Genomic DNA, 10,777 nt, shown 5'->3' with positions numbered 1-10,777 from the left:
CACAAAAGCTGTTGAAACAAAAGCTGCAGTATTGAGAATATTACCCTTCTCAGGAATCTGTTGGAGACACAGCTTTATTTCTGGAATTAGAATATGACCAGAGCAATCTAACAATGCTGCACAAACTAAATTAGGGTGTGAAATGGTTTGGGATATGGCTGTTGCTACTGATTAACGGTTTAACACTTAACCTCTAAGGTAAAGTAGGGGTTATTCAGTTAGTATATAACAAGCAGTATGTTCCTTATAAACATATGAACATTTTCCTTACTGAATTTACAGATTAGAGGTAAGCTACCATTTTAATTCCAGCTCTTTTCTAAAAAAAAGTATATTTGCCTACATTCCTTGCTAGATATACTTTTGCAAAAATAATTCCACTCCTATACAGATATAAAAATTCTAAAGGGAAAACATCACAAGAATGCCCTAGTATTCCTTTGACTGAGACTGTTTAAATATAATTTCTCTGACTTTATACTGTAGTAGTCACTTCATCTGTTCCTACATGCTCAGTCCTTGGGATTGCTGTGCGCCTTTGACCAAAGACAGTAAATCTAACTAAATCTAAGCTACATGTGACTGTAATGCTGAAAGCAGGAAAATCAAGAGAAGGGGATCTACTGTGAACTAAGCTGATCAGCAATCTCGTATGTGTGAGCCAGGTTTGATCCACAGCACAAAGCTCTCCTTCTGTTTACACCGAGCCTGACAAGCAAAGTGAAGAAGCAGCAGAGGAAGAATTATCTCACCAAAATTAGACCTGTGTAAGTAGCATCTGTTCAATTCAAACTTAATATCTAAATTCAACAGAGTCACCATTCCTGATGGTAAATCATCCACCTTAATTCTAACTTAATGAGTAAATTACTGGCACCTTACTTGCACCATTCTACAGAGGCAGATCAATGATTAGTTTAAAACGGATTGGTTCCCTCTAAGTGGTGGAGTTATGTGAGATGAACCCCACGTTTCCTGACTGCTTTATTACATTGACACATAGGGGAAGTAGTGCAGCCAAAACCCACAAAAATCTTTTTAGCTTCTGTCATTACTGACCATACACACCACCACACTCTTATGAAAATAGTGAATTTAGTTAAGCCAAGGCTATGTCTGTAGAAAATAGAAACATGAAATGCCTCCTGATGCTTTTCATTCCTAATATTCACAGATGTTAATATTCATGGATGTTACCCCATGCATGCAGTAGTATTATATCTCCTCTGCCTCCCAAAGGACCTGCTTCTCTGTTTGCTGGGTCTTCTCTCTGCAGCTGCTGTAGGTATTCTCTTCCTGCTGACAGCCTTTGGTGCTTCCAGCAGTTCAAGCAGAAAACCAATGCGAAGCTTTAGCATTTGCAAAACAAAAGCTGAGGTTTGACAGATCAGAAGAGCTGGCAGACTTCTAGTTTACTTCCAGCACTCTGAGTTTATCGGCAGACAGGAAAATAGGTTAGGCACATAATTTACAAAGCTACTTCTAGCTAATAGTAATTCATGTCTGGAGTTGATTCCATAGTGTACTTTGCAATCCCTAATTAGCCTTTTATATCAGCTCTGTTATATATAGTGGCTTCGGTGTGAGTTACTTAGTTATATCATGCCAAATTCAATTAGCCTGTGAAAAACAAGGAGGTATCTGTAAGAAGCAAGGCTGCATGCATGCAGAACACTTCCTAACTCATGGCACTTCAGCCAAAAGCTTCTGACTGAACTGAGAGAGATCTCTCTTGCTGAACACCTGAGCAATGTCTCCAAAGGAGCGATGAAGCAAAAGCAGATGCCTTACATCCATGTAAATATTTAATATACACTGATGGATTTTTCTTATTAAGATATTCAACCTGCAACAAGATCAGTATGCATTTGAACAGTCCTAAAATAACAGACATGTAATCCACACATCATTTTCAAGCATCACTGAAGGCAAATGTTAGTGCTTCATGACAAATGAGGACTTCCCAGGGACTTCCAGCAGTAGGCAGCACATTTAAAAGAGCCTTCTGAAGGCTGTGAGACGGAGTGAGCATTTCTGGATGTTGTCATTTTCTGAGATATCTGTAATATAGTTGTTTTGGTAACTTTTTAATTTCTGCTGTTCTTTCATTGGAAGAAGCTGATTCAAATTATGAACCCTGAAATCCTCCAGAGAGACCTTGCACTAGAGAGCTGAATTCTTTTTGAGAGGAAAAGTTATATTTCTCTGTTCAAACACTGTACCTAACTGAGAAGCTGAGTCAACACTTCAGGAGCTCCAGCTGAACTCCATCCTTTCTGCATCTATACAGCTTACAGTAACCACATTAATTAGGGTAAGTTTTGAAGTGCTAGACTCACAGTCATAAATTCACCTTGTGAACTTGCAACACAGCCTGCAAGCTTAACACAGTTATATTGCAGAATGAGCCAGGATGAAGCAAATATGTTTTGGTCAGATGAAAAGTCTTACTCATTCATGTTTACATGTTATAAAAGCAAATGAAGGAGAGTGTCTGTGGTCTCCCATGACTGCAGGAAATTCACATTTCATAAGACTGTTCAGAATCATGAATGAGCAACAGTGCAAAAAGCTACAAAATATACTGCCATAATACTTTCAGTTTGAGAAGCTGTTAATATTTAAGTTGCTTCTTAAAGTGTAAAAACTTGCAGCTGTTCCTTGAACACATGTGAAATGAGGACAAAGCAAGCTAAGCACTAACAGGAATATTTTAGCAAATAATAAAGTTTGTTCACAGTAAGAAGGCTTTGAAAATTCCTGACTTTTTGAATGATGTGTGACCAAAAAATAAGCCATGAATGTGAATTTTTCATTTATGGGGTAAAAGAATCCATACTAGGACCAGATGGAGGGGGAGGGGGTGGTGTTCTGTTGGTTTTGTTGTTGTTTTGGTTTTTGAACCAAAGTTAGTTTTGAAAAATTTGAATTTGAAATTCAAAAAAAACCGATCCAGTAACTACAAATCTGGGCACTTGGGAGTTTACCTGGTACCTTTCTCCCTTCTCTCCCTGAAAGAATAAACCTGAACACTTTAACACTGCAAAGTGTTTTTATTATTTAGAAACATTGCTGAGAAAGTGAATTAATTAAAAGACTGAACTGAATAGAAAGAAATACAGGCTGTATGTCGGATGATAGTGAAAACATTGGTTGGGTGGAAATGGGATATAAATGGAATATTTAGTAACCGCACATAATAGAAGAACTCAGATTTTGTGTGTACATTACGTTGCGTTTGCATAATACCTTAAGTTCTTATGGTTTTCAGATATTTGAAAATAAAACTTTGCCTGTAGTGTTTAAACTTCCTTGTTTTGTTTCAAAAGTTTCACTTCTTTTCCCCATGTTTATTTTTTCATGTATTATTCAATGAATAATCAAATTCAGTGATTCGCAGAACATTCAGAACAGCGTTTTCTGGATGACAAGGAAATTGAAGGATGGTGAAATAAAAACCAGAGACGACTGCTCGCTGCTTGTTTCCCATGTTTATGCGAATACACACTGAACACCTTTTTTGAGTTTTATGTCTGTGTATATACGGTTTATATACGGTCACCTTATTTTATGGCAGTGTGATTAGTGTGGACACCTGCCCTGCTCCAGGCCCGGCGGGTCAGATGGGCAGCTTCTCACCATGAGGAGCACGTCGCGGAGAGCAGATTTGCTGCCCTGCACCTTTCCCCAGTTACGACTCGAGTAACTCCCTGTGGAGGAACAGGATTTCCCTTCGGTAATATTTCAGCATCGCTGGGAGGAAAGCCAGCACTGCCCGGTGCCAGCAGTCACGTACCGGGTCAGGAACAACCCCTCACCCCGATACTCCTTATGGAGCCCAGTCCCAATGGACCCCGGCGAGAAGAGAGCTGCCGGGGGCCGGTAAGATGCCCCTTTCGCCGCCGCCCCTCAGCCGCTGGCCCGGGGCGCTCCGCCGCGGGGCGGGAAGCTCAGCGCTGGGGCCGCCCGCTGGAGGGCGAGGGAAAGAAGCGGCGCCAGGAGGCGGGCGGCGGCTCCGCCCCGGCAGCCAGGCGTCGGGCTGCTGTCAGCCGCTCCGGCGCGGACGGTGGCAGCTGGCAGTAGCGGCGGGGTCTGCCTTAGCCGCCAGCGGGGACCCAGTGCTGCCCCGCAGCGCCCGCCCGTTCCATCGCACACTGTTGTCATGGAGGAACCAAGATGGCGGCGCTGGCCTACACCGGGGGCAAGCGGGAGATCAACTACTACTTCAGCGTGAGGAGCGCCAAGGTGCTGGCGCTGGGCGCCGTCCTGCTCCTCACCGCCTGCCACGCTGCCTCCCGCCGCTACCGAGGTGAGGGGGCGGCGGCGGGCGCTCCGCGGGGGGCCGCGGCTGGCGGGCAGCGGGAGGCGGAGCCCAGGTGGAGCCCGGGGACCGCGGCCGTGCAGGCAGGACGGCGGTCCCTCGCCCGCCCAGGGTAGCCGTAGCGGAGCCGAGGGGCGGTGGGGCGGACGCTCGTACCCCTGCCCCTGCGGGCTGCTGCGGGGGGTGCGGCTTGGTGCGGCTGCTGCGGGAGGCGAGCCTGGGAGCGGTGGCGGCGGGGAACCAGCGGCGGGAGGGGAGCAGTGCCCCCTCCTCCGGGCCCAGCCTGCGGCGCTTCCCGTCGGGCGTGCATGACTGGCGGGGTCTGTGGTGGCGCGGAGCTCTGGCTGTGAGCGTAGCCCTATACCGGGGGCCTCGCCGGCGGCCAGGGGGTGACTTCTTCCCTGTCACTTGTTTCCCTACAGGATGGTTAACGGCCTTGACATGGCAATCAAGGATTAAAATTGGTGTAAGGCTCGGTATATCGTATTTTGCTGTTTGAACCGTTCATAACCAAATCCAGACTCTTTGGTATATGAAGCAAAATAAAAGAGTTGTTTGGTTTCATGTGTTACTATTGGTTGTGGACAAGCCAGTAACCGCGATCTGGTGACCACAGCTGGAGAACGTGTCAGGGCTGCATATGGGCGCATGTCAGTAACAGGCGTGCGGGGAGCTTTGCTATGCCTCTTCATTCGGGTTGTTTTGTCCCTGAGGCTGTGAACCTTGCCATGATCTGTAAATGCAGTGGAACTGCTTAAAGGAAATACTTTCTTGCTTAGTTCCGATTCACGCTAAAAAATGCGGTATGTCTTTTTGGGTAAATCAAAAAGTTGGTCCAAAGACAGATCACTGCAGATGTGTTTACTGTAGGACAGCTGGTGTTCTAACACTTGCTGCCAGAGTTCACAGAAGATAAGGCTGCAGAGATTTATTGTGGAAATGGGAAAGGGGGTAGGGATCTTTATGGATACAGTTCTCTAGATTCACCCCTGGCTGGCATGTCAGTAAGTCTGATAAACTGACTAGTGCTAAGTTGCAAGATAAGGAAGCGTTCACTGAATTCTAGAGGAGCTCAAGCATGAAGTAATTGAATTTGCCTGTTGTGCTGTATTCCATAAGGCACAAACAGTGGCAAAACTAGATGGAAGAAGGGTGGCAAGTGTGATTCTTTTTAAAGAGGGATTGCAACACCGGTGTAAGAAAGTAGGGACTACCACATCAAGCAGATTACAATGAAGCCATAATATAAATAAATGATATATATTGTGGGAGATTTAATGAGAGGGGTGAGTCACAAATTGCAAAACTGAGAATCAGCAGGCCTTTATGTAAGATGATATGGTATATATGAATTTTCACAAAGCTTTCAACAAGTTCCTTTACGTAAGGCTTTTAGTTTCTATAAGCTATTAAGAGTAACGGTGAGGCTTTCCTGTAACCCTTTAAAAGATAAGACAGAGTGGGAGTGAATACAGTTACCATCTTCGGCTGCTTTGAATAACATTCAGAAGACAAATGGTTTAGAAAAGGAGGGTGGGGCATTTATAGCAGGCAAAAGTTTTCAGGAAACAAAAAAGCAGAGGTGTTTGAGAGATCATTCTACAACCCTTCAGTGACCTCAAACATCTGAAATTCAGTAAATGTTAGTGTATTTTTGGCAATTATACAAAAAAAAAACCAGAAGATTTCAAATATTATGAATTATTGGGGGAAGGTGAATTCATAGTGATTGTGTCATAACACAGAGAGTATCAACTGAAAATTAAATTAGCATGCAATACATTTAAAATGATCAGAAGAAACCACTGTTTACCCCCTCCCCCCCCCACACCGCATGCAAGGCATTTTGAAACATGTTGCCAAGATTTTATACCAAAAATACCATGGAAAGGGTTATTCTGATTTGCAGAGTGTGGATGAGATGGGGATGTAAATGTGCTGCACTTGTGGCTCGAAGTTGCCAGGCTATGAAAGCCCGGCCATTCTAGGGAATGAATTGCTCTCTATTTGTCATGCTTTTGTGCTTTGTCTTTGAATATCTGTCCTTAGCTGCTGTCAGGAATAGGAGAGCAGACAAGACAGACTCTCTTGCCTGAACATATGTTCTGCCACAGTGGGGCAAACAAGAAATTTAACAATGAATTAACCACCCATGTGAGTACTGTCTCTCCTTCACAGATGTCCCGGAATCTGGATGAAATGAAAGAGAGCTGCAGATGAACAAAAAGGGCTGAAATCTATTTTGTGGGATGTGGGGGGTTTTCCCCTCCCACCAAAACCTGGATCTTTAAACCTGATAACTGAAATTTTTCATTAGTTGAAACAGCAACTGCTTGAATAATGGAGAAAATGGGATTGAAAATGGACATGTCATTCGTAGAGTTAGGCATGTCTAAAGCCACATACAAGATCCTGGTGTCTAGTAAGGCATATAAAAGGTGGCAAAGACCACAGCTGTCTTTGCAGAAAAATAATGTATTAAGTCAAAATACTCTGTTATCTCATGTTTTTTATTATTTACAAAATCAGGCTTATACCACAGAAGCACATTGATGATGTTCTAGCCTGTCTTACTGCAGTTTTTCCCTTGGACAGTTCAGCCAGAAGTAAAAAGCCACAGAGAACATATATAACCAGACAGAGAATGGTACATGTGAAGAAGGTTCATCAGTGAATCCTTCTTTCTGTGGGACAAGCATGGGTATGCAAAGACTACATGAGTGAGAACACTTACTTTTAAAATTTTGTGGGGTTTGGGTTTTGATTGTTTTATTTGGTTTGAGGGTGTTGTTTTTCTTTGTTGTTTTGGGGTTTGGTTTTTTGCGAGGAAGACATTCTGGGAGTGATAAAGGCACATAGAGGCTGCTGCTTTCATACCTTTTCTTTTTTCTTACTGTCCCTGGATAAGAGTGAGAGTATTGATGTTCTATGTTTTCAGAATATCTGTACTTATAAGGTTTCAAACAGTGGCAATTGGATGATTTAACTTTTTGGTAGTTTGCCTAGTTTATCTCACTCAGTTTAGAATTCCAGATTGCCATCTATTTTTCTTCTCCAACTGCAATATTGAAAAGTTCAAAGGCATCAGTGTTTAGAATATGCATATGTTTTATAAAGTGGTTGGTTTTGTCTTGGCTTCCTTTGGGAGCTTTTGGATGATTGAGACTTTAATTAGAACTCCTTTGTTTTGTCCGATTGTCTTCACATATAAAAGTTTCAGCTAATTTTTGCCTCAGTCATGCAAATACATATTGTAGATGGGAATGGGTTAGTGCACTTCCCAGTAAAACTTGCGTGTGTAAAAGTTACTTGTATAAAGAAATCTTGAACTGGGGTAGTGGAAGGTCAAATTCATGTTCAGGGGGACTATCATATTTAAGGGTCACCTACATGCTTTGCAAAACTTTAATTAGGAGACATTAAAGACTGCCTTTAAACTGCATACTCAGTGGGGAGTTAAGTGGACTAAATGTTTATAAGCTATCCAGTGAAGTTAGTGCTGTGCGTATTTCAGTTATCATGTTTCAGAAGTCTTAAACCCTGCTGGAAATAAGTGGTTTTTTTTTAAATTTTACATTCTTAAAATCAGCAGTGATATATCCTGTTTAAAACTACATTTTTATTTTGAAAAATAAGGAACAATTGAATCACCATTTCTTCAAAATAGTGTATGCCTTTTAGAGAAAGCATTGTGAAGCATAGTCTGTTCTCCCATTGAACGGAGAGATTGAGATTTCAGAATTTCAGTGGAAACCCACGATTTTGAAGAATGATAGAATAATGAGCATAATAAAATTAGAGGAAATATGGACTTTATGTAACTATATCACAATGTATCTACGTGTAAAGTGATGAAAATAAAGCGTAATATGTTGTTAGGATTATTTACACAAAGCATTAAGAGAGAACTTAAAAAGAATGTTCTGTGTTTTGTGTATAGAATAGCACTTGTGTATAGAATAGATTTCTTTTCCTCGTGTTTTGTTGTGGTAGTTTGTTTTTTTTCCTTTTATCTTCTTTTAAGATCTCATTAAGGATTAAGAAGAAGGAGTGGTATATTAAAATGAGGGTGATTCTTTGGCTGCTGTGTATTTCATCTCCTAAATAAGACTTGGGCTTTTCTGGAAGCACTCTTACTTGCAACCTCCAGTTTACTGTCTTGGCTGCTGTTTCAGTCTTGTTTTACTTTCCTCCCTCGTTGCCCCCCCCCAGAAAAAAAAAAAAAAAAAAAACCAAAAAACCCGAACCTTTTACTATTATGTTTAAAGAAAGACAAAAGACTTAAGATATCAGACATCAGTAATGCTCCTGATGAGTTTCAGGAGCTTTCTGGTATTGCTCAGGGAAATAGTGAGATACCCAGTAGCTGGAGTTGGGAAAGAAGGTATAATTCCTTGGCCTAAAGTAATACCTTTATGTTTACAATGTATACAGTATGTGGTATTTGGAATGTTATTTCCTTAAACATATTGTAGAATGGAGGATTGTTTTATTTCTTGGTAATCACAATGGGAGTGCCATGGAGTGCAGAGCTTCCAAGCTTGGGTTATGAACTCAAGATACGGAACATGCTCTCCTACGAAAAATTAGTAAACTAAGATTCTTCAGTTTTGAAAACTTGATTGAGGAAGGATTGATAGTGATCTAAAAATGATAGATGTGAGTGTGAACTGTTTTTGTACAGAAGAACTAGGGTGTACCAAGTAAATCTAGGAGAAACCATATTTAAAGGTAAGTGATTCTTCAAGCAGCAGCTGTGGGTATGAAAACCTCTCATAGGAGAATGCTGCAGAAGCTAAAAAATCAAAGAGAAGACTGCATGACTTTGTCAGAAAAAATATGTGGAAGGTTCTGCAAAATATGAGAAACCACATCCAGCTCAGGAAGTCGCTGAATTGAACATGGAAGAATATTAGACAAGAACTTAATGTTTACTTGCCCTCTTACTAGTCCCCAGGCATCTGCTTTTGGCCCCTGTTGAAGGCAGAATATCAGGCTAGAATGACCTAGGTCATGGTCTGACCATGCATGACTGTTCTTACTTTGTTATGCATCTTCCTCAGCAAATTAATGGATTTCAGAGGGATTCGAGTTAGTAGAGGATTTTCTTTTACATAGTTCACTCTTACATTACTTTTCATCATCTGCATGGTGGAGGGCTTTGTAGCAGTAGCTGTAATAATTGTAAATCACCAATTCTCGTAATCTGATCACAAGCAAAATGAGTTTGATGCTTTTTATTATTTCTGACAATTTGATTTTTATGCAACTTGCTCAGAATGATACTTGACATAAGTGTGTATGTTTGAGAATTGAGGAAATTATGTTGCTTGAAAGCCAGAGTATAGAAAAAGGATTTTATTTGAAATTAAGAATAAAGGAAAATATGGTAATTTTGAATTTATTATTTCTACTAGAAAGATGCCTGTCCAGCATAGCTGAGCAATGCCAACATATTTAAAAAGTAGATAAAGAGTTCGCTTTCCATGTCATCTGCTGTGTTCTGCATTATTTCTGCAGAAATCTTGGCAGCAGTCTCAGCAGCTTTCTTCTAAGTAGCAGTAGTTGCAAGAAGAGCAGAAAGGCATTGAAAGACTCTTCTGGAAGATCTGTAATCTGTTCAGAAATCGCACTTAACTGAATAATGAAACAGGCACAGACTGGAAAAAGAAAATGATGTTGCTGACCTGGAGTAACCTATGCTGGTTGAAAAACCGGAGAGTTACAGAGACTACCTTTCTGGAAAGCCCTGGAGTTCACCTTTCATCTGTGGTCTCAGCATACTTCCATGAGAGCTTCTTTAAATGTTCAGAACCAAGCAGCCTTCTGCATCTGGCCATTTGCCACATCTCATTGCTGCTGTGTAGCAGCTAATCAGTTTGACATGGACAGTACATGTGCATTGCAATTAGGAAGGAAGTGTTGATCTGATTTGTGGTATCTCAAGCATTTGCTTGAGACGTTACCAGCCAATTTGAGAGAATTCCTGAACTGCCCTGGGGTGATTAGTAGACTCTTACTGATGATAAAAATAGGAGTTTATCAGTATGTATATATATTTTATTTGAATTTTTTAACAGATTTTTCTTCCATGTGTCAAAATCTGCCTCCAAAAACAGGAGTAAAGGATGACAATTTTAATGAAAAACAGTTTATCTTGCATATTAGGAGTATGTCGTGTGGGTTGTTCACAGCCAGCCAACCCAAGCCCAGAGTTGTGGCCTTTTTCAAGACTGTTGCAATTCTTCATGTTATTCCAGCTCTTTTAGAAGTCACAATGCAACAGCAGTGAAAAGTAATTGAAGTTCCAGGAGAGAAAGCAAGTTTGGTTGTTAAAGTTGCATTTTGGAATGAGTAGCCTTAAATCATTGTAAACAATAACTTGATCGTGTTTCTACTGCTGGGTTTGGGTGGAAAAATGAGCCAAGGAGTGACAGTTACAATACAGTCTGTTGT

General features: G+C 41.3%; 1 protein-coding gene across 1 annotated transcript in view; it reads left to right on the top strand.

Annotated features, from left to right (window-relative positions):
• Nucleotides 1-4,028: 4,028 nt before the first annotated feature.
• The window catches only part of CASD1 (CAS1 domain containing 1), a 29,508-nt gene continuing 22,759 nt past the window's right edge, over nt 4,029-10,777 (top strand). The window contains exon 1 of the mRNA XM_057432620.1: nt 4,029-4,309. Coding sequence (XP_057288603.1) covers nt 4,177-4,309 — 133 coding nt within the window. The 5' untranslated portion in view covers nt 4,029-4,176. The remainder of the gene's footprint in view (nt 4,310-10,777) is intronic.

The sequence above is a fragment of the Pezoporus wallicus genome, unplaced genomic scaffold (assembly GCF_028554395.1).
Source record: "Pezoporus wallicus isolate ANWC-B61680 ecotype Strahan unplaced genomic scaffold, APGP_CSIRO_Pwel_v1 scaffold_2584, whole genome shotgun sequence".
NCBI lineage: Eukaryota > Metazoa > Chordata > Aves > Psittaciformes > Psittacidae > Pezoporus > Pezoporus wallicus.
The sequence above is the reverse complement of the archived record's forward strand: the minus strand, read 5'-3'. Positions and strand labels throughout refer to the sequence as shown.